General features: G+C 41.9%; 1 protein-coding gene across 1 annotated transcript in view; it reads right to left on the reverse strand.

The window, feature by feature from the left end:
• The window catches only part of SYT6 (synaptotagmin 6), a 650,982-nt gene that overhangs the window by 227,646 nt on the left and 397,929 nt on the right, over nt 1-25,407 (reverse strand). Inside the window, exon 3 of the mRNA XM_077481583.1 lies at nt 14,550-15,108. Within this exon, the coding sequence (XP_077337709.1) occupies nt 14,550-15,108 (559 nt within the window). The remainder of the gene's footprint in view (nt 1-14,549; nt 15,109-25,407) is intronic.

The raw sequence follows: 25,407 nt of genomic DNA on the forward strand, positions 1-25,407 counted from the left end.
CAATAATTTCAAGGTATAAATAATCCAACCCTACTTCTATAAAAGGTTGGGCTCACAGCAGCCATGTTACGTGTTGGTATATGCTTGAGCTATTAGAGGAAGCTAACAAATCCGTGTAGTAGATACCATTTTTTAAATTTGCATTTATTTATATTATAATTTGGAAATGGTGCATGCCCCCCCCCCCCCCCCCCCGGCAGTGTCTGACTTCCCATGCCTTTTCTTTTGCAATAGCATACTTTTTATCCCTAGAAATGGCCAGAATTAATAACAGGATTTAACGTCCCCGCAATAGACTTCCATAGGTTTCACTGTAAAGTACATGAAATGAACCCAAGCAGATTCACTTATCCCTATCTGTAATGTGTACAATTTGACAAGGAGGAAGATTTACTCTGCAGAAATACACACCAAGTGTGAAAATAGGATATAAAAAAAGTGAAGATATTAAAATAAGATTAACAAGCTCTTAATCTGTAAAAATAACACTGTGGCATAGGTTAATTTATAATATCTTCATAGTGCATAGTATTTGTAGCTCCTTAGAGATACAACACAATTAAAAAATAAATAAATAATCATTTCAACTTTTTCTTTCTCGCATAGAATAAACTCCCTGAAGAAGACTGTTACTTATATAGTTCGAAATGCGTAGGGTTAACATCTGAAATGCTCTTAAAGCTGTTTGTTTCTATACATAGGATGAATTCATACGTGGTTTTTCCATGTTGACGAGATATGTGTTTTTTATGTCAAGACCAGAATTGTTTTTATGACTCCTATGAATAAATGCATTATATCTCCTTTTTTATACTAAAACTACAATAAAGAAATACAATTTTTAAAGAAAATATTTTTGTTTTCCTAAATACCTCCTTGCTGCTAAAAAAAAACCCTCTGAGGGAATTTCCATTCAATTAAATGAATTGGAGTGTGCAGCTCTAACAACTCACATCTATGTGTTATCTATTCCAATAATAAAATAAAAAAAACGGAGTGTACTTAAAAAAAATCTGAAGCTTACTTATGTCTCTGCTACATGAATGCATACCTTCCAACTTTCCGAGATAATAATGAGGTACACCTTTTATCACAAAGTATGTAGACAAAGAATAAATACACAAGAGAATTTGGTTAAGCCGAATTTGGTTAAATGCGTTTTTTTCACCACTACTTTGCTTAGCTTTTTTTTTTTAAATAGCAACACACAGTAATATAAGGGTACATTAAAATGTTTGATGTAGTAAATCACTTTTTGTGAGTTCTACACATCAGACCAAAAAGAAGGAACACTAAAGAAAAAAGATAGGCAGAAGGATTTTTAGATGAGGAAGAGCTGCCTAGAGTAACAAATGTTTCTGACCTAGGTCAGACACATTTTGGTATCATAAAAGCCACGGTGAGCTGTGAAACAGCAATGGCAATTATTGATCACACAATACTGTAGCGTTGTCAAGGAATCAGGCTCATAGCAAATATTTTAAAGGAATAATCCACAATAATATAGTAACATAAATTGTTAAATATCAGTGTTTTAAGTATATTTGCCATGAACTGCCTCTAGCATTTGCTACCTAAACAATATTCTACCTCTTAAAACTCTTTAAATTCATCGAACCAGATTCATGGAACTCAGTACATTTACTTATATCTACGTAATATACAACAAGTAACTAGAACTGAAGATAGATTAAAAAAGTGACCCCCTGCACACATCACACTAGGCCAGTTTACTGTCCTTATCCCAAATCCAATATCTAAGATAATTATATTCATATGAAGTTCATTGAAGATTCATGTTTGATCAAATAGCCACAAAAAATCTGCAATTGCAATAGTTTGCCTTTATTTTAAAGCAAAAATGTAACCTAAAGGGCACACACAGATGTATATTACCATAAACAGTTTTCAAAGCCATCAAGACAAAAACATCTGTTGAGGAAATTTTGTTTTTTTTACGTACAAAAACATTCCTATGCATTTCATATAGCTTCTTTAACCACTTGCCTACCAGGCACTAACACCCCCTTCCTGCCCAGGCCATTTTTCAGCTTTCAGCACTGTCACAATTTGAATGACAATTGCGCGGTCCTGATACACTGTACCCAAACACATTTTTTATCATTTTCTTCACACAAATAGAGCTTTCTTTTGGTGGCATTTAATCACTGTTGGGTTTTTTATTTTTTACCAAAAAAAAAGACCATTACATTTTTGAAAAAAAATATTTTTTGCTTTTTTTCTGTCAGTAAATTTTGTAACTAAGTAATTTTTCGCCTTCACTGATGTGCGCTGATGAGGCGGCACTGATAGACTGGGCTGGTGGGCATTGATGAGTTGGCACTTATGGGCACTGGGGAGGCAGCACTTATGGGCACTGATGAGGTGGCACTAATATGCCGCACTTATGGGCACTGATATGTGGCACTGATGAGCACTGATAGGCGGCGCTGATAGGTACTGTTAGGTGGCACTGATGGGCACTAGTAGGCGGCACTGGTGGGCACTTATAGGCAGCAGTGGTGGGCGCTGATAGGCAGCAATGGTAGGCACGGATAGGCGGCATGGATAGGCGGTACAGATGGGCACTGATGGGCATTGATGGGTGGCACTGATGGGCGACACTGATGGGCATTGATGGACATCAGTGATGGGCAATGATGGGCAGCACTAATAGGCGGCACTGATTGCCAGCACTGACTTTCATGGCTAATGGGCACTGATTTGTGGCACTTGTGGGCAGTGGTGGGCACTGATTTATGCTACTGGTGGGCTCTGTATGCTGGCATTGGTGGGCACTGTATTCTGGCATTGGTGGGCACTGTATTTTACACTTTATTTCTTTATTGTAATCAGGGCACTGATGATACTTGTTGCAGTCCAGTGACTTATTGGGGGTTATTTACGCAAGGCAAATCCACTTTGCACTGAGTCGCTCTAAATCTGAGAGGTAGATCTGAAATGAGTGGAAGCTCTGCTGATTTTATCATCCAATCATGTGCAAGCTAAAATGCTGTTTTTTATTTTCCTTGGATTTCCCCCTTGGATCTACAGCGCTACACTCAGGTGCACTTGCAATGCAAAGTGGATTTTCCTTTAGTAAATAACCCCCAATGTCACTTCGGTATTGAAGCCTGTGGATCAGTAAAAAAAACAAAAAAACAAAAAAACTGGTAAATAACATTTTCACAAGCCCGTCAAAAACCGCTGGTGTTTTTCAAATTAGCTAAAAATTTTGCATGACAATTGCACTTCTGGAGTCCTTTTAGTACTACAACACTTATACCCATGCAGTTTATTACATTTCATAAAACCATGACATATATGGGATTGCTACAGTTGACTCCATTCACAAACCAGTGTCTTACAGCAGCCAAGTATGTGGTAAGATACTGCACAGTATTTTTCAAAACATTTTTTGATATTCACAAAAAAAAACGATATTAAAATACCGCATGAGCTATTTTATGAAGTCGTACAGTATTTTACCAGTGAAAGCTTGCAATAATTTAGCTTAGCATTCAGTAACTGTCGTGATTGTTAAGGAGCGGCGGTTTCCGCATCCTTCACAACCAATGAGTCATCTGTTCCTCGCTGACAGCTGAATGTAAAAAGAAAAATATATGGCAGCAAAATTAGGAAAAAACACTCCGCTCCTGACGAAGGCTCCCGCTGTTTGCTAGCACCCCATGGGACAGTTCTTAAATAACTAAGGGGCAGGGCCATGTCACCCCATAGTTATTTATGAAGAGCTGCCAGACGGCGGGAGCAATCGTTTTTTGGGGGGGGGCTGCAGTGGCGGCGAACATCGTTATTGACGATGGATCTACACTATAGGACTTTTTTATTTTTGTTTTTTTTAATAAAGGACATAAAGAATTGTCTGTCTTTTTTACACTACACCTTTTTTTTGTTTTGTTTGGTGAATGAGTAGGGATACTATGTACCCATTAAATTATTCACTTTGGGGGGTGGGATCTGGGAGACCCCTTGTTAAAGGCAGTTTGCAGATTCCGATAAGCCCCCTGCCCGCAGACCCCCACGACCACCAGTCAGGGTTGTGGGGAAGAAGCCCTTGTCTTCATCAAGATAGGGACAAGGTGCTTGGGGGGGGGGGGGATAGCATGCTCAGATAATAGTCTGGTAAAGATTGGGGGGCCCACCATTTATTTTCTTAATTTTTACTTTCCAGCATTTTTTTATTTACATTCAGCAGGGAACTCTGTTGACAGCTGATGATTTATCAGTTAAGGACACTCCAATCGTCTGCTCCTTAACAACCACATTGTTTACTAGGGATGAGCCGAACACCCCCCAGTTCGGTTCGTACCAGAACCTTCGAATGGACCTAAAATTCGTACAAACTTTACAACCCTATTAAAGTCTATGGGACTCGAACGTTCAAAATCAAAAGTGCTAATTTTAAAGGCTAATATACAAGATATGCAACAGACAACACCAGCAATAAGGGGTATCTTCAGGTGTATACTGTGCTGGAGGCACACAACATCCACTTTAACTCCTGCAGATGCCTGTATTAGAGAACACCAGAACTAAAAGGTAGATACAGGTGTATACTGTGCTGTGCTGGAGGCACACAACACCCACTAACTCCTGTAGATGCCTGTATAAGAGAACACCAACAATAAAAGCTAGATACAGGTGTATATTGTGCTGGAGGCACACAACACCCACTAACTCCTGCAGATGTCTTTATTATAGAACACCAGCAATAAAGGGTAGATACAGGTATATACTGTGCTGGAGGCACACAGCACCCACTAACTCCTGCAGATGCCTTAATTAGAGAAAAACAGCAATAAAGGGTAGATACATGTGTATACTGTGCTGGAGGCACACAGCACCCACTAAATCCTGCAGATGCCTTAATTAGAGAAAAACAGCAATAAAGGGTAGATACATGTGTATACTGTGCTGGAGGCACACAACACCACTTTAACTTTAAGATGCCTGAGAAAAGAACACATTGTCCCTGCCTATCTAGCTCTTTCCCTGCATGCCAGAACACACTACACAAGGCCGCCGTGCTGGCAGCCTTATATAGTATGGGGCGTGTACTAAACCCCCTGAGCTATAATTGGCCACAGGCATCCTGCCTGTGGCCAATTATGGCTCTCCTCACTGCCAGCGCTGTGATTGGCCAAGCATGCGGGGTCACAGTGCATGCTTGGCCAATCATGAGCCAGCAATGCACTGCGATGGTGTAGTGCATTGTGGGCCATTCGTGCCACACGAATTTGGTGCGAACGGTCCACAAAGCTCTGAATTCGCCGAACAGACGAACGGCCGATGTTCGAATCGAACATGCATTCGAGTCGAAAAACCGAGCTCATCCCTATTGTTTACATGGTTGTTAGGTATGCCGGTGCCTGCTGGTTCCTTAAATATCACATGCCAGGACCACTAATTTACTGCATGCATTTTTTTTTCCTTTTGTGAAATGACTGTCACTCCTGTTTTATCCAGTATTTACCAAGCATTTTTGCTTTATGAGGTAAATACTGCATAAAGCAATAGTGAATTGACATTTTCAGGATCGCATGCAGCGTTTGGGAAAACACCTAAATACCACATGCGATCTGATTCTGTGAATGGAGCCAATCCAACACAACTCAAATACACAGATGCCATTACATGTGCAACCACATCTTATCTCTGAAAAAGCAAAAAGCAAAAGGAAATAGTTAAAGTTTTCAACCCTGCTAGATGAATATTGCATAGTATACTGGTATTGTACCATGTACACAATAAAATTGTTCTACAGATTCACCTTTGCATTATGTGACAGACTTCCTTACAAACAGTTTTACATTTTTTTCAAACATTTACCTTTATAGCAACCATTAAAGACAGAATACAGGGTCACTATAAAGCATTGTACACGTGTGTATGAAAGCTCCTCTGTTAGAAACTTAAATAACCTTGAATAAATGATTATAAATAATAATATAAGTTAAAGTGTATCTAAAGTGAGGAACAAACATGTTATATTTTGCAGCTCCAGTCCTTAGATATGGTGGCTGCAAAAAAATGATATATTCCTACAGCGGTCCTACCTCCTTACCAGGCGAAACACTATAGGGGCTACAAGGATCCCCTCTTCTTCACCACAAGAAGTGACTATTTAAATCCAAAAGAATACAGGGCATTATAACCCCCTCCTGTTTTTTGGCTGCCTCACACTACAAAGTACCTGAAGCCTTTACGCCTTTACGCTAAACCACAGGCTCTGTGGTGAAAAACGTTTTTTTATCTACTTGGAAAAATATTTCCCGTTCATTTCTCTTCTCCCTCCTGCACATTTCTCTTGGGGTGTACCCATGAAGAAACAAAATTGTTAAAGCTCCTGAGGAAGCGTTGCTCAAAAACGCGAAACATGTAGAGCGCCAGAACATATCTGAGATTTAGTTCTGTATTTGACACCCTGTCTAGTCTATTTCCTGCATTAATGTACAATTTGTCACTTTTTGGATATATATGGAAATGAATATGGATTTTGTCTAGACTATACTAACATAGACAGGATACAAAGCAGTTCTTGATATGTTTTTATTATTCCCCCTTTTTTCCTTTTTTTTTTTTTTTTTTTAAATAAATAATATTTTTGAATATATCATTTTTTATTTTCTAATTTTGCCTAAAAAGTCCAATAGAACCAACACTTTTCCTTGAGGTCTTTTGTGTGAAGGTTTTTTTTTTTCTTTTTCCCCTTCCCCTTTTCCCTTGCAATTTCTAATTGAAGTTATGATTAGGACGTGGCAATTGGTTTTTTGACTCTTGAGTGTATCCGCAGAAACCACCCTGTGATAGATACACACTCCTATTTAAAGTTTGAAAAATGAAATCATAAATTATAATATAATAAATAATTATAAATAATTGTACCAAATAATAATATAACAATAATAAAAATTATTCAATAATGTAATCAAATCAAAAACACAGAAATTTGCTCAGTTGCAGAATTGTCACTGTCATTACTTTTCAATATTTGATGACGGATCTCCCAACAAATCGCTATCGCTCAATTCTGCGAGTGATAACAATTTATTATCGCTGTTTTCTAGCTGGTCTAAAATCATTTCTTGATCATACATCACGGGACACAGGAGCTTCATTACATAGTGGGTTATATAGGCACCTCTGGTGATTGGACACTGGTTGACCCTAATTAAAGAGAATTCCTCCCCTATATAACCCCTCCCATCTGGGAGGCACCTCAGTTTTTTCGCCAGTGTCTGGTTGATGGTCACGTAAAACTTAGCTCTATGCAGGTCCCTGCGAGGGCCGAAGGGCTACAACAAACCGGATCCATACCTCGGGCCGATATTTGACTCCCAAGATGGTATGGTACCCGGGCCTCGTCTGCCAAAGAAACAAGGTTTTGCCTGTAAGTCCTCTCCATTGGAAGACTGGGCTCTGGGAAAACCAGACTTGGGGTACTGTTTACTCAGAGCGCCCGAAAGTTTCTGGCAGAGCTTTCTACATGGCCCAGGTGGGAGGATCTTTTCGTAAGAGCCCCAGATATACCTGAAGGTTGGCTAACAATACCCGCCGTGATGGGTGAAGGCTGGAATTGGTCTGCAATTCCTGCGGCGGGGACAGGTAAGGGAAGTCATCCTGTATATTTAAGTATATGAATGGATTTCTTCATTTTGAGTAGTTGTATGTCTTACCTGGTTTCCACCACTAGAGGGAGTAAGAGCAGCCTGATGCATACTTACATGCCTTTCAATACAAACACGCTCAGTGAAAGCCTGGTTCTCCAGCTACTCACGTCTCCATTACAGTTCCTGCCACAGATAAAGGTAAAAAGGGGTCCCACGCAGGTCAGGGGTCCCACGTTGCTCCCTTTGGGTTCTCCTTCCCCCCCGGATTCCGCGGTCCTCGTGCATGCGCGCTCCCGGCCTAATGGAGGAGGGGGGGTGTGGTTGCGAGCCGTGCACGTTAGTGTGCACGGCGCTGTACTGCGCAGGCGCCAGGCGGCAGTTTTAAAAAGCCCAGAGCGTCAGGGGACTGTAACTGGAGACACAGGAGCTGTGGGCTGTAAGCATCCGTGGGGATTGGATCCAGGCAAACCTTAAGACACCTACTCAGCATCAGGTTGTGCAGTTTAAGCATATATTGATTTATTGTGAGACTTTAAGCGCAACAGTGATCGCATTTGTACTAGTACCTCTGCTTTGTAGCTTAGTACTATGTCTCCTCGTAAGAGGGTCTCAGGGGGAGGTAATAAGAGCACTGGCAAGTCACCGCCTAGGTCCAGGGGTTCCAAAAGTGCCTGTAAATTACCATCCCCCTCTGCAAGACTGGAGCCTGCCTCTCAAGACGAGTCGGTGCCCCTTTTAGGCTTTGCAGCCTCTCCTAATGTCGCAGCCCCGGTCTATGTCACTGAGGACTCCCTTAGGGCTACATTGGAGGGTTTTGAAGGGAGGATCATGAATTTTATTTCTGCTTCCCTAAAAGATAGCAGGAAAAGGGGTAGATCCCCTCCCTCTGCTGAAATCCCTCTCTCAGATAGTTGTTCTGAAAATGAGGAGGGATCCCTATCTTTGGATAGGGATCATGAGCGGTCGGATGAGTCAGAGGAAGAGGAGATAGTCCCCTCCTCCCAGGCACTCAGAAAGCAGGTGTAGTATTATACTGAATTGGTGCGTACCACATTCAGAATGCCGGCTGCTGAAGTCGCTACATCCTCTGTCTCTTCCCTGGGAGTCAGGAAAGCCCCACAGACTGCTTGTTCCTTCCCAATTCATCCTTTAATGGATAAATTGATGTATGAGGATTGGGGACATCCCGATAAACTGTTTACTCCTCCCAAAAGGTTTTCCATGCATTATCCTGTGGAGGAAAGTTTCACCAAGAAGTGGGGGGTCCCATCTGTCGATGCGGCTGTTTCTTGTGTGAATAAAAACCTAACTTGTCCTTTGGATAATGCGCAGGTATTTAAGGATCCAACTGACAAAAGGCTGGAAACCTTATTAAAAGCCTCCTTTTCCATGGCTGGCGCTGTGGTGCAGCCTACAGTCGCAGCCGTGGGGTTGTGTCAGTTCCTCAAGGAACAGGTTAAACAAATGTTTGGACTCCTTCCCAGTGAGGAAGTAGAAAATTATGCAGAGATGCCTCACATCTTGTGTTTCATAATTGATGCGATTTTGGATTCTGTCCAACAAGCATCGCGTTTGTCCCTCATGTTGGTTCACATGCGAAGGGCCCTATGGCTAAAGAATTGGGCTGCTGAGCTGTCATGCACAAAGCATTTGACTGGGTTCCCGTTTAAAGGGGAGCGTTTGTTTGGGGAAGAATTAGATAAATTCGCCCAAAATATTTCAGGAGGTAAGTCTACTCTCCTTCCAGTCAAAAAGAGCAAACGTCCTTCATTTAGGCGTGCTCTCTCTCCCGAAGCATCAAGCTCTAAACAGTGGCGACAGCCTTCTCAGCCCTCCTCTGCTAGAAAGCCTCAAGGCCAAGCCCAGGGACAGAAAAAGACTTGGGGGCGAAAGCCTGCCAAGCAGACCCCCAAAACCTCCTTGTGAAGGGGCGCCCCCGCTCGGCAGAGTGGGGGGAAGGCTCCTGCAGTTTGCAGGCGCCTGGCGGGAAGAGATTCGAGACAAGTGGGTGATCTCTTCAGTATCTCTGGGCTACAGGCTAGAGTTTCAGGAGATTCCACCTTCTCGTTTCCTAAGGTCAAGGATCCCCAATGATCCAGTAAAGCAGAAACCGCTATTCCTGGCCTTAGATCAGTTACTATCCCAGGGTGTGATAGTAGAAGTGAGCCCGAAAGATCAGGGTTCAGGGTTTTATTCAAATCTCTTCACCGTTCCAAAACCAAACGGAAGTGTCAGACCTATCCTGGATCTGAGAGACCTAAACCGGTTTTTACACATCCAGACCTTCCGGATTCAGTCAATGCGCACTGTGGTCTCCTCCCTGCAAGGGGGAGAATTCATGGCATCAATAGATATCAAAGACACATATCTCCATGTGCCAATATTTCTCGCACACCAGAAGTTTCTAAGGTTTGCGGTAGAGCGGCGCCATTTTCAATTTGTGGCTTTGCCGTTCGGGCTGGCTACGGCCCCTCGAGTCTTCACGAAGATTCTGGACCCTCTCTTAGCAATCTTAAGAGTTCAGGGCATAGCCGTCATGGCTTACCTAGACGACTTGCTTCTCGTAGAGAGAACTGCAGCGTGCCTAAGTCGCAGCGTCACCAGGACGCTAGAACATCTAGAGCGCCTAGGTTGGATTATAAACCTAGAAAACTCATCCCTACAACCGACCACCAGGTTGGATTACCTGGGTTTGATTATCGACACCGCTCAGGGCAGAGTGTTTCTTCCAAGGCTAAAGGCCTTGGCCATTGGAGAGCTGGTGCGTCTGATTCTAGGCAGAAGATCTTCCTCCATTCGGTTGTGTATGAGACTATTGGGAAAGATGGTCGCCTCATTCGAGGCCGTCCCATTCGCCCAGTTCCACTCAAGGCCTCTGCAAAGATGCATCCTTGCGGTTTGGAACAGGAAGCCCCAATCCCTGGATCTTCCTATGCGTTTATCCCCCGGGACACGCAAAAGTCTTGTCTGGTGGTTACAAACCAGGAATTTGCTGAAAGGCAAAACTTTTCTTCCCCTCTCATGGAAGATTGTTACAACGGATGCCAGCCTGACAGGCTGGGGAGCTGTATTGGAGGGAACGTGCTCACAGGGGAAATGGTCTGCGACCGAAAGTCTGCTGCCCATAAATATCTTGGAGATTCAGGCAGTTTACAGGGCACTCATAGAGTGGTCTTACAGACTGCGAGGTTTCCCGGTTCGGATTCAGTCCGACAATGCCACCGCAGTGGCTTACATCAATCACCAGGGCGGTACCAGAAGTCTGGTGGCCCAAAAGGAGGTGAATCGCATACTTGTCTGGGCAGAAGAACATGTTCTGTGTCTTTCTGCAGTCTTCATCCCAGGAGTGGAGAATTGGCAGGCGGATTTTCTCAGCCGCCAGCAGTTATGCCCAGGAGAATGGGCCCTGCACCCCGGCGTGTTTCAGAACATATGTCACAAGTGGGGCACTCCAGACGTGGATCTGTTTGCATCCAGATTCAACAGGAAACTGGACAAGTTTGTGTCAAGGACAAGAGATGCGCTTGCCCAGGGGTCAGACGCTCTGACGGTTCCCTGGGATCAGTACAATCTGATCTATGCCTTCCCCCCGAGCCCGCTGCTATCGCGGTTCCTGGGAAAGGTCAAGAGGGAGTCGAAGTCGGTCCTTTTGGTGGCCTCAGCTTGGCCCAGGCGACCATGGTTTGCAGAAATCATGAAGTTGGCAGTGGGCAGGCCATGGACCCTCCCTCTCCGGCCAGATCTGCTCTCACAGGGTCCAATCTACCATCCTGCTTTACGCAGTCTGAATTTGACGGTCTGGCTGCTGAGACCCACATTCTGAGAGACCGTGGCCTTTCGGGGCCAGTCCTTTCTACTCTGGTCAATGCCAGAAAGCCGGCCTCCAGGCGTATTTATTACAAAATCTGGAGGACATTTGTTTCCTGGTGTGAACTCAGGAGGTGGCATCCTAGAAAGTATGTCATTAACAGAATCTTGGCCTTTCTCCAGTCAGGCCTAGAAATGAATTTGGCCATAAGCACTATCAAGGTGCAGATTTCGGCCCTGTCGGTATTTTTTCAAAAACCTCTTGCATCACATTCCCTAGTACGGGCTTTTATAAAGGGGGCTATGCGGATAAAACCGCCAGTTAAACCTCCGGTATGCCCATGGGATCTGAATTTGGTTCTCTCGGCCTTACAGGGCCAACCATTTGAACCTTTGCATCTGGCTTCTTTAGCTCTCTTGACTAAAAAGCTGGTCTTCTTAGTAGCCATATCCACAGCTAGAAGAGTATCAGAATTGGCAGCTCTTTCCAGTAAAGAGCCGTATTTAATTATCCATAAGGACCGGGTGGTTATGCGTCCCAACGGGTCCTTTCTACCTAAGGTGGTTTCGGGTTTCCATCTGAATCAGGATATAATCCTACCATCCTTTTTTCCGAACCCTCAGTCCATAGAGGAAAAGTCTTTACACACTTTAGATGTGGTTAGAGCAATCAGTCTTCATCTTCAAGCAACTGCTCAGATAAGGAAAACTGACTGTTTATTTATTCTCCCGGAAGGCCCTAGAAGGGGTCAGGCAGCGTCAAAGTCCACTCTCTCAAGGTGGATCAGACAAGTTATTTCTCAGGCCTATAGCTTAAAGGGGAAGATTCCTCCTTTTCAGGTGAAAGCGCACTCTACTAGGGCTGTCAGTGCCTCTTGGGCAGTGCATCACCAGGCCTCCCTGGCTCAGATCTGTAAGGCTGCGACTTGGTCATCAGTCCACACATTCACCAGATTCTATCAGGTGGATGTCAGAGGGCAAGAGGATATCGCCTTCGGGCACAGTGTACTGCAGGCTGCAGTTTAGGCCCTCAGGTCCCTGGCGGTCTATGTTTATGGTCTGTGTCTCCCTCCCCTCAACCTGAGCATTGCTATGGGACATCCCACTATGTAATGAAGCTCCTGTGTCCCGTGATGTATGATCAAGAAAATGGGATTTTTATATACAGCTTACCTGTAAAATCCTTTTCTTGAGAGTACATCACGGGACACAGGGCTCCCGCCCCTCTTGGGTTTTACGTGGTTTCTTATTGCTTTGCTACAAAACTGAGGTGCCTCCCAGATGGGAGGGGTTATATAGGGGAGGAATTCTCTTTAATTAGGGTCAACCAGTGTCCAATCACCAGAGGTGCCTATATAACCCACTATGTAATGAAGCTCCTGTGTCCCGTGATGTACTCTCAAGAAAAGGATTTTACAGGTAAGCTGTATATAAAAATCCCATTTTTTGATGTAAAGGGACAGTTTTGGTTACTATGGACAAGCTCCAGTTTCCAGGCATAAAGAACAGTTTTTATTATATAAAACTGCATGCAGGACACTGAGCAGACCACTAGGGACAAAGGGGATGTGAAATGATTACATACAGCAATGTAATCTGTATGATTACATTATACTGTATGTATAGTGAGTGTTTCACTTTTTGAATTTGGCGACGATCTCCGTCCCCGTGCGTCGCAACGCTCGCAGGGAACGGAGATCGGCGATGTGATAGATTGAGTGAGACACAGCTCGCTCGTACAGCGGGGCGACATCGCTGGATCCGAGGGAGAAGGTAAGTAAACGTCCTCCTGGATCCAGCGATGGGGTTACCGCTTTTGGTATAAAAATTCCACCCCGAGCCAGATTCGGGAATACCATCAGGGGGGTTAAAGGGGCTAACAGATTCCAAAAAGCCCCCTGCCTGCAGACCCCCCACAACCACGGTCAGGTTTGTGGGAATGAGGCCCCCCCTGCCCCATAGCACCCACCCCCCTATGTTGAGGGCATGTAGCCCAGTATGGTTTAAGAGGGGGGTTTTCGCTCACCCCCCTCTTTTCCTGGCCTGCCAGGCTGCATGCTCAGATAAGGGTCTGGTATGGATTTTGGGGGAGACCCCATGCCATTTAAAAAAAAAATGGTGTGGAGTTTCCCTAAAATACATAGCAGACCCAAAGGGTCTGCTATGGATTGGGGTGGACCCCCAAGCCATTTTTTTTCACATTTTTATTGCCGGCAATTTTTTATTTTTTTTATTTGGCTGTCAAAAGCCAATTGACAGCTGATGACTTATCAGTTGTTAAGGACAGTTGTCCCAGCCCCGAGCAGAGCTATTCTCTGTTCCCTGCTTTGGCAAAGCTTTGCCCAATCATGACTTAGAATGCCATGTGCAGCGCACAGTGAATGGAAGGGCGTTCGGTAGGGCGAACGTTCACGAGCACCCTGCAAGGCTTTGCCCAATCATGACTTAGGATGCAATGTGCAGCGCACAGTGAATGGAAGGGCGAACATTCATGAGCACCCTGCAAATTCGAGTGATCGCCAAAAGGGCAAACAGGCAATGTTTAGGCTGAAACTCTGCTCGGCCAGAACCGTGGATGTTCTGTGAATGGGCGGTACAGGTTTTGTCATTCAATTGATCCTTCTCCATTCACAGGAATCAATGCAACGTGTGAGAGTAGTAATAGGAACAATATGAATGGCAGAGATGGCAAATAGAGGCATATGCAGCACAACTTTTTTCAGTTGCAGTGGCTGCTGTTAACTCTCACGGTGCTGAAAGTTAGTCGCTATAGGTACTATCTGGTGGCTATGAAGGAGGCACTGCAGGGAAGATTTTTACCAGAAGCAACCAATTAAAAGCAATGGAATACACACACATAACTAGCAATTTTTGTGCTGTATCCCAAACAAATTCAAACTTTAGCATTAAGTCTATATATAACAATATACTGCACACGCCCTCTCCCTTGTTACACTGTCACAAACTGTGGAGATCATTCTAAAATAGTAATTCACGAAGGCTAAAATGCAAATTTCCATAAAAATAGGATTACTGCAGACAAGGTTAACTGAAATATGAAATAATGACTTTCCATCTAGAAAAGCAGATAATCAGAAGTAGACTTCTTACCGTGGTGGCATATTGAATATCCTTCCAGAGGGAAGACTCCCTTGACAAATCTGATGCCTCAAACAAATTTTCCAAAATTACTTCTCCTATCATGTCATGCCTTGAAAATCTATCAAAATCAAATACACTGAGGTGAAGTTTTCGACTAGGGAGTTCATCGTAGGGAACTGGAAAGTTAAATGATTCATCAAATGTTGGGTTAAGAGTTTTTCTGTGTACCCGAGTTTGAAATTTTCTCTTTCGGTCAGGTAGCAGGTAAATCTTCACATAGGGATCAGAGCTTCCACAGAAGTCTTTGGCAGGAAGATCAAAAGCTTTGAGAATTGTTACTATGAGAGTTTCATTCTCATAGTCATACTTGAGGGTAAAGTTGATCTTTCCACAAGTCTTGGTGTCATCTTTTTTGGCATCTTCTGAATCCACTGATTTCTGTTTGTACAGTTCTGGTTTTATCCTTCCAATGCTGGTTGGCTGTTCACTCACTTGTAAGGTGTCAGTTCCAAAATCCACACTGGACACATGCATCTGACGGGGCAAATGCCTTTTGAAAGAGGTGTGTCTGAAAGCGAAATACAAAAGGTTACTAAGGTATATCTGCATCTTTGCTGATACACAGAACAACAAGGCACTAAATACAATTGTGGTGTCAGCTGAAAATTTTTGACGAATCATAACTGAGGTAGACTATGATTCTACACAATCAGCTTCTGTCGAACCAGGAGGGCTACACACAGATTGCAATTTGGCCCATCTGCTCAACCAGTCAATTTTCAGTCCAAGAGTATTCAGTATAAGGATAGAGCTGCACGGGCAAATTTTGATTTGCAACAAAAGAAAGCGATGCAAATGATTTTTGTAATCTTCATGACTTTCTGTTTTTCTGACATTTCTATCCAGGTGATCAATTACTTCAGTGGAGGGCAACATAGAATTTAAAAAGATTTTCCTGTATTGAAAATTTCTTTTAATGGTATGTGATAGCAACTGTGTGCAATTAATAGCTTGCACTCAGTTGAAAGACAGAAAAAAAAGTTGGTTCTGTTATCTGAAATAGGGGTGATTGAAAATCTCTCATGACGATTTTGCTATGTATTTTAACCCTTTCATGACTAAGCCTATTTTTGGCATTTGGTGTTTACAAGTTAAAATCCATATTTTTTGCTAGAAAATTACTTGGAACCCCAAAACATTATATATATTGTTTTAGCAGAGACTCTAGAGAATAAAACAGCGATTGTTGCAATATTTTATGTCACATGGTATTTGCGCAGCGGTGTTTTAAACACAAATTTTTGGGAAAAGGGACACTTTCATGAATTAAAAAACAAACGAAACAGTAAAATTAGCCCTATTTTTTTGCGTAATATGAAAGATAATGTTACGCCGAGTAAATAGATACCAAACATGTCACACTTTATAATTACACGCACTCGTGGATTGATGACAAAGTACGGTACCTAAAAATCTCAATAGACGACGCTTTAATTTTTTTTTTTACGGTTACCAGGTTAGTGTTGCAGAGGAGGTCTAGTGCTAGAATTATTTCTCTCGCTCTGCCGATCGCGGCGATACCTCACATGTGTGATTTGAACACCGTTTACATATGCGGGCGCGACTTCCGTATGCGTTTTCTTTGCTTTGCGAGCTCGCGGGGACGGTGGGAGCGCTTTAAATAATTTTTTTTATTTTTTATTTCATTTTATTTATTTGAAAATGAATAAATAGTTTAAAAAAAATAAAAAATATGATCACTTTTATTGCTGTCACAAGGAATGTAAACATCCCTTGTGACAGTAATAGGTGGTGACAGGTACTCTTTATGGAGGGGTGGGGGGTCTAAAAGACCCCCCACCCCTCCTTTACACTTCAATGTATTCAGATCACTGAAAACGGTGATTCTGAATACCGTATATATTTTTAAAACCGGCACCATTGGCAGCCGAGTAAACGGGAAGTGACGTCATGACGTCGCTTCCGTGTTTACTATGAGGAGACTGGAACGAAGCGGCTTTGTTCCAGTTCCTCCCCAGCAGCCGGAGGCGTCGGATCGCGAATCAGTGCTCCCGATCGAGCGGGAGCACCGGTAACAGCGGCGGGAGGGGGGGACATCCCCTCCCGCTCCTCCGGCATAACAGCCAAGCGGCTTTTAGCCGCTTCAGTTGTTATGGCTGGAAAGCCAATCGCTCACTGAAAAAAACAGTACCAGGATGGTGCCTGCAGATGCGGGCATCATCCCGGTATATCCCCGGAAGCCGAGTACGCACATCTGCGTACGCTCGGCGGGAAGGGGTTAAAGCAGGTGATTGATGTCTAGTAAAGTTAGTCTCCTCTAGTAGTAGTTCACTAAAATCCTAAAAGTCACTTTGTTATTCTAGCCCAAGCCAGATAATGTGATCGCTGATCTACAGAAAAAAATACCACATACATATATATATATATATATATATATATATATATATATATATATATATATATATATATATATATATATATATACACACACACACACACACACACACACAATATCTCACAAAAGTGAGTACACCCCTCACATTTTTGTAAATATTTTATTATATCTTTTCATGTCACAACACTGAAGAAATGAGACTGTGCTACAATGTAAAGTAGTGAGTGTACAGCTTGGGCCCAACTAGCCATTTTTTCTCCCCGTTGTCATGTGACTCGTTAGTGTTACAAGGTCTCAGGTGAGGTCTCAGGTGTGGAGCAGGTGTGTTAAATTTGGTGTTATCGCTCTCACACTCTCATACTGGTCATTGGAAGTTCAACTTGGCAACCTTATGGCAAAGAACTCCCTGAGGGTCTGAAAAAAAGAATTGTTGCTCTACATAAAGATGACCTAGGCTATAAGAAGATTGCCAAGACCCTGAAACTGAGCTGCAGCACGGTGGCCAAGACCATAAAGAGGTTTAACAGGACAGGTTCCACTCAGAACAGGTCTCGCCATGGTCAACTAAAGAAGTTGAGTGCACATGCTCAGCTTCATCTCCAGAGGTTGTCTTTTATGAGTGCGACCAACATTGCTGTAGAAGTTGAAGGGGTTGAGGGTCAGCCTGTCATTGCTCAGATCATAAGCTGCACACTGCATCAAATTGGTTTGCATGGCTGTCATCCCAGAAGGAAGCCTCTCTAAAGATGATGCACAAGAAAGCCCGAAAACTGTTTGCTGATGATAAGCAGACTAAGGACATGGAATACTGGCACCATGTCCTGTGGTCTGATGAGACCAAGATAAACGTATCTGATTCAGATGGTATCAAGTGTGTGTGGCAGCAACCAGGTAAGGAGTACAAAGACAAGTATGTCTTGCCTACATTTAAGCATGGTGGTGGGAGTGTCATGGTCTGGGGCTGCATGAGTGTTGTCAGAACTGGGGAACTACAGTTCATTGAGGGAACTATGAATGCCAACATGTACTGTGACATACTGAAGCAGAGCATGATCCCCTCCCATCGGAGACTGGGCTGCAGGGCAGTATTCCAACATGATAAGGATTCCAAACACACCTCCAAGACAACCATTGCCTTGCTATAGAAGCTGAGGGTAAAGGTGATGGACTGGCCAAGAATGTCTTCAGACCTAAACCCTATTGCGCATCTGTGGGGCATCCTCAAACAGAAGGTGGAGATTGCAAGGTCTCTAACATCCACCAGCCCCGTGATGTTGTTATGGAGGAGTGGAAGAGGACTCCAGTGGCAACCTGTGAAGCTCTGGTGAACTCCATGCCCAAGAGTTTAAGACAGTGCTTGAAAATAATGGTGGCCAAATAAAATATTGACACTTTGGGGTCAATTTGGACATTTTCACTTAGGGGTGTACTCACGTTTGTTGCCAGCGGTTTAGACATTAATGGCTGTGTGTTGAGTTATTTTGAGGGGACAGCACATTTACACTGTTATACAAACATTCAATACATTCACTACTTTACATTGTAGCAAAGTGTTTACATAAATGTGAGGGGTGTAGTCACTTTTGTGAAATTATATATATATATATATATATATATATATATATATATATATATATGCACACACACAGAGTATATAGTTTGTGGAGTTGTATCACTTTAGATTTTTTTATTAATATGGAATAAAAGCAGTATTAAACCCAAAAGCAATAATTTACTGTATTGCAGCTTACTATTTCTGTGATAGCTGCATTCGTTATCTTTTTAGGCTTTTTTCTTCTATCTTCATCTGGTGATCCAGCCAGTAAGTCTGTTATTTTTCATTTCAAAAGAAAAAGCTCTCCAGAAGAATGTATGAGTTACAGAGATAAGACAAACCATTTAACACTGGCAGGGGTGCTTACAATGATCTGATTTTATTTATTCATGTAAAACCTTTCGGTATTGTCGGATGTTTTTTCACCTTAATGCATAGGATGCATTAAGGTGAAAAAACGCGAAGCTTTATAATCCCTTTAATACTTCTTTTAAGCCGTACATTCAGTCTTGCACAGTTGTACATGCTCTTCTCCTGTACTGAAATTGATTACTCTTATTTAACTGCACTGCCGGAGGACATCCAACATTATCTAACCCTGTTCTCCTCTGTCTTACTGTAGCTGGTCTGTTTCTTTCATTCATTGGATTTTAGTTGTCTCAATTATGGAGGCTTACCATCACATGGGTAATACCTAGAGCAGTCTGTTTGCAAGTGCAGTCCACCCAGGGTTGCCCACTCCTCCAAGAAGAAAATATAGGCAGATAAAAAAAATGTAGCTTTAACCTGACCACCACAACTATGCAACAAGGATTATTTCTGTTATTACATATGCTGGCACGTTTACAATGCATAAAATAACTCAAATGTCTGTGCAAAAATTACAAGTACACTAAAACCTTGGATTGTGAGCATAACTTGTTCCAGAAACGTGCTTGAAATTCAAAGCACTTGTATATCAAAGCAAATTTCCCCATAAGAAATAATGGAAACTTAAATGATTTCTTCCACAACCATTTATTCATAGGTCTTTCAGTTTATAATCCATATAAAAAGATTATAGAAATGTGATAGGTTGTGTAACCATAAAAAATCCATCCTCAATTGGTAGGCGCCACAAGGAGATTAGAAGCAAAAATCCGGCAGGAGCTACAGAGTATTAAAGAGAAGAGAGGCGCCTCGAAGTGTAGCAATATGTTGATAAATGTTGTACCTTCATTAAATGTAACCATATTACTACACTTAGAGCCATCTCTCTTCTCTTATATACTCAGTTCTGACATGACACTACTTGTATATCAAGACATTGCTTGTATAAATTTATTAAAAAATGTTGCTTGTCTTGCAAAACGTGCTCAAACCAAAGTTACTCCTAAACCAAGGTTTTACTGTAAAACAATTTTTTTCCAGATGCCAGTTTGATTCTGCTAAAGTTTCCATAATAATTGAACCTACAGTAGTGGCTGCATCACATAAGGTTTAATTGATAATCCAGGCACGATGCATGGACAAATAAAATGTCCTGCCACAGAGAAAATTCTATAGAAAATATAAATAATGCAAGCTTCTGCTGGTCTCCTATTGGTTACTTATTAATTGGGCACAAAACCTAGCCGTGATCCTGCTACAGAATGAAGCATAAAAAGTGGTAAGAAATAAAGTGGAACTGCAATCGTAAAAGATATAACAAAATGTTTGTTACGAGAGAACCATTGCCTTTTTTAAATTCTCTTCCTAAACAAATGTGCAGTATCATATTAAAACTTATAACTTAAACAGTTATTCCAAGCAAAGTTGTACAAAAGAAAAAAAAAACTGTAAATATATTTTTAAACACACAGACCCAAAGAGCAGTCATTCTGATAATGAAAAGGTTTGATGTACATGACCATTTATGCAAAGTATTAGGCTAGAGATGAAGTCAAAATCATTGTGTTTAAAAACCTGCAAGGGTCCAAAAAACATATGAAATGTTCTAAGTTACGTCATATAATATGACGTGGGACTAATTTAATATAGATTACCCAAAAACAACATGACTTCTAAAATTGTAGCATAAGCTAATAGACATGTAGCAACTAGAGAAAACTTAAGGGGTGATTTATTAAAATTGGAGAGTACAAAATCTGGTGCAGCTCTGCATAAATACCAATCGGATTCCATTTTTTTTGTCAAATCTTAACTGAACAAGCTGAAGTTAGAGGCTGATTAGCTACGATCCACAGCTTCACCAGATTTTACACTCTCCAGTTTTGGTAAATCAACCCAAAACGGTTTTCTTACAGATCATAGTGATGAAAAGGCTGAACTCCGAGCAGGTAAGCATAAGGTTCCAGGAAAATAACTTATCTCATCCCTCACTCCCCCGGCAGCTGGTGCTCAAACCTTCTCTTGAGGCTCTGAACAATGGGTGGGTCATTGGTGCCCTTACTTACAATGAAGGGCTACTGGTCATACTTTGTACTTGGAGATTTTAGAGCTATGATTGACAGCTAAACCACTTTAGAGAATAGAGAATAGGCTTTGGGAGACCAGTGACATGGAAGGACGGGTCTACGAGAGCAAGGGATTAGGTAGGTAAACACCATTGTTTCTGGTACCCTAGGTACCAAAAATGAGCATTTTAACCATATAGTGTAGAAGAGTGGGGTGGCAACCCATGGAAAGGGAGGGGGGTAGTTTACCCAGAAATGTCTCCAGCCACATGGGCACTTAGAGCACTATCCTCTTGATTACAACAGACATTTTCAGAGAAGAGGAGAAGGAGTGGCATTGAGGTTATGCAAAAGAAGGAGAAGCATGGATATTCCATTAGCATGGTCTGGAAGAATGATCAATGTTACTGTACAGAGTTGGAGTTATATAAAAGCAGTTTCTCTGTTGCTGCTCATATGCATACAACTTGTTTAATAAGCTAATGTTGGCATCCAGAATATGTTTGTGTCAGGTGCAGGCAATGATTGGTTATCCACTAGCCCAAATCTGCCTAAATTTATTCCCATTTTAGGTAAACCAGTTTGTTTATTTTTTACTAAATTTTTTACTACTTTTTTGATTCCCATGCATCAGTAGTTATGAGTGGGCACTACTTTTGTTGTCATATTTTTAATTATTAAAAGGAGAATGCATAACAAGAGGTGGGAGCACCTATAGCAGGAAGGGCATAAACAGGGCTGTGAACTATAATAGAAAAGTCTTGCTAAGGAAGTTTCCATTTAGTTACATAGTTTGCCAGGTTGAAAAAAAAAGGCACAAGTTTATCTAGTGTTTAGTCGAGTGTTCACCTAACAGAGAAAAAAAAAGAAAAAACTAATAGAAAACCTCCATATACACAATCCTATACCCACAGTTGGTCCAGAGGAAGACAAAAAAGCCCAAATAAAGCATGATCCAATTTGTGGGGGAAAAAAAATCTTCCTTATCCCCAGGAGGCAATCATATATTCACAGGACCAACTATGCCTGGTGTTATTACCTTTAAATGTTAGTATCCAGGTATATTTTGTGTATTTAAATGTATCCAGCTCCACTTTTTTAAAATAATTTATTGAGTTGACCAACACTAGTTCTTGAGGTTGTTTATTCCATATTTTCAGAGCTCTTACTTTGAAGAAGCCCATGTGAAGGTTAAATCTCTCTTTCAGACATAAAGAGTGTTCCCTTGTCTTCTGTAATGTCCTGAAAGTGAATAATCTACACTAAGTTCATTATATGGACCACCTATGTAATTATACATGGTGATCAAATCCCCCCTAATGACCTCTTCTCAAGAGAGAGTAACTTCTTAGCTTAACTTATGCTAAGCTTACCCAACTCCATTCAGTACCATGTTTCTGTGTACTGTTTTTGATCATGTTTGTAAATTAAGGTAACTATTTCCTCATGACGTATACATTTGGTTCTTTCCACAATTACTGAGATCATTGTTCAAGTGTTTGCAAAAGGTGCCAAATGCATCCTCTGTTTGCTGGCCCTTGGATTACTACCTTTTTGTCAATGGAAAATGGAATGTGGTGGGAGAGGGCTGCTTTTTTGTGCTGTAACAATTGCAATATAGTCATAAAAAAACAGACAAACATTTTCATTAGCATTATGATTACTAAAATGTGTTCTTACAACTTGGGAGCCAGTGTAGCTTAAAACTCAATGGTAAAATATTGGCAAAAATGGATTAAAATGAAACCTAGTAAAAAAGTAGAGGATGGAGTTAATAAGTAGTGTTTTTGTACGTTGTATTAGTAAAAAAAAAATAAACTATAAACAAAATCGGACTGTAGGCAATACATTACATACCTAAAATGTATGTAAACCCTATCAATGGACATATCCCATTTGTTCCATTATGGTCTCTTACATAAACTATCAAGAGTTTTATTATATCTCTATGATAGGGGTTGGCAATCTATGGCCCATGGTCCGAACCTGGCCTGATGCTGCTAATTGTCCAGCCCGACGCCACTTAATGTCCAGCCCGTCAGTGCATGTGAAGAATTCACGTGCAACCAGCCTGTGGACATTTTAAGTAAGAGCAGAGCGGAGCAGGGAGCAAGAAGGTGAATGAGAACATGTGCGAGACAGACAGCAGCACTAATAGGACAAAAGGAGCTTCCGGAGTTAAGTTTCCGGGTGACTGGTTGCTAAGTGGTCCTAGCAACAATCACCAACTTGTATATAAAAATATATAAAAATATGAAAAATTAACAGCCCCCGCTTATTAGTGCTACTGTGTGTCTCTTCCGTGTTCTCATTCAGTTTCTTGCTCCCTGCTCCACTCTGCTCTGTCTCCCTCTCTGCATGGGGCAAGGTAGGTAAGGGCAGAGCTGTGGGTGACTTTGTAATATGCAGGGGATGAGTGTAGGGGGCTGTGTAATATGTAATATTTAATATGCATTGGAGCGGGTAGGGTGGCTGTGTAATGTGCAGGGGGGCTGTGTAATATGCAGGGGGTGTTTAATATAAAGGGGTCCAGAGATACTGGGGCTGTGTAATGTAAAGGGGTTCAGAGGTGCGGGACTGTGTAATGTAAAGGGGTCAAGAGGTGCAGGGAGCTGTGTAATGTAAAGGGAACCAGAGGTGTGGGGCTGTGTAATGTAAAGGGGTCCAGAGGTGAAGGGGGATATGTAATGTAAAGGAGTCCAGAGGTGCGGAGGCTGTGCAATGTAAAGGGGTCCAGAGGTGCGGGAGCTGTGCAATGCAAAGGGGTCCAAAGATGCAGGGGGCCGTGTAATGTAAAGGGGTCCATAGGTGCAGGGGGTTGTGTAATGTAAAAGGAACCAGAGGTGCGGGCTGTGTAATGTAAAGGAGTCCAGAGGTGCAGGGGCAGTCACGATCGTGTCATCCTCATCCACCTGGTACAAGCCAAGATTAGTATAATCCCAACACATACCATGCTATTGCTAGAGATAATTATTAAAATTCTAGCTATGAGTCAAATCATTGTAATGGTTATATTATAGTTATATTCTTTTCTACAGCAAATCACAATGCCAAAAAAATCACAGAAAAGTGGATGCTGAATGCCGAGTGTTCCAAGACATTTGGGCAGAAAAATCCTTTCAAAGAACACCTCAGCAAGCCAATATGCCTTATTTTCCAGGCAGGTGTTGCTGTGAACAAGGAGTTTAACCTCAGGAGACACTATGAGACTAAACATCCAAGATTTTTTGAATTTAGTGGGCAGAAAACCATCTTAATGTGTGGCAAGGCAGTTTTCACTTTATAATGCCAGCATCACTGGCCGGGTGTCACAAGGAAAGGGTCCAAAGACCTGCTTAGAGCCGCATGAGAGCAATAGAGAGGATGCGTATAAGTTGAACAAATGAATCATTGCAGACAGGGGGGGGGGAATAGGCAGTAGACCCTGCAGCGATGCCAGAGCTTTGAGGGAATAAACCTGCATGCTCCCTCAGGGTGAAATGGCTTTGCATTAGTGAAGCACCTTAAAGTGTGGTAAACCTGTACTGTTATTACTATGTTAGGATTATTATTATCTTCATCTATTAGCAGGTGAATGCGGTCCTCCATGCATGCACATACATTGAATCTGACCCTTAAGTGGAAAAAGTTTGCTGACTCCTGCTCTATGATAAGTGCAAAAACTACCTTTTAATCCTGCCAGAAATCCAGTGAGTTTCTAAATTGCTATACACTCTGTATCTGCAACACTTTATCAGTAAGCATTGTTCCTATCTCTCTTTACAAGCAACTCCCCCTTATGTCATATAAATACGCAGAAGGGTGGTGTTTTGTACTCTGTCCCAAGGTTATAATACTATTTCTCCACAGTGTAATGAGTGAGCTTTGTCACATTAGAACAGGAACTGTTCCTGGCAGAATCACAAGGTGTAAACAAAAGGAAAATAATTCTGATAAAAGGAAAACGGATTCAGCCACCACAGCTAATGACTGTCTGTGTGTGTGTGAGCGAGTATATATATATATATATATATATATATATATATATATATTATATACTCACTCTGCAATAGTTTCAGAAATAGTGTTTATTTTTATAAATTAACAAAACGGAAAGTAAATGAACAGAAGAAAAATCCAAATCAAATCAATATTTGATGTGACCACCCTTTGCCTTCAAATCAGCTTCAATTCTTCTAGGTATACTTGCACACAGATTTTGAAGGAACTCGGCAGGTAGGTTGTTTCAAACATCTTGGAAAGCTAATCACAGATCTGTGAATATAGGCTGCCTCAGATCCTTCTGTCTCTTCATGTAATCTCAGATAGACTCTGATGATGAGATCAGGGCTCTGTGGGAGTCAAACCATCAATTCCAGGACTCCCCGTTCTTCTTTACACCAAAGATAGTTCTTCATGACATTGGCTGTATGTTTTAGGTCATTGCCCTGCTGTAGAATAAATTTGAGGCCAATCTTGTGC

Source organism: Lithobates pipiens, unplaced genomic scaffold, assembly GCF_037356315.1.
Source record: "Lithobates pipiens isolate NorthernLeopardFrog02 unplaced genomic scaffold, aLitPip1_a1.2 Scaffold_16, whole genome shotgun sequence".
In the NCBI taxonomy this organism is placed as follows: domain Eukaryota; kingdom Metazoa; phylum Chordata; class Amphibia; order Anura; family Ranidae; genus Lithobates; species Lithobates pipiens.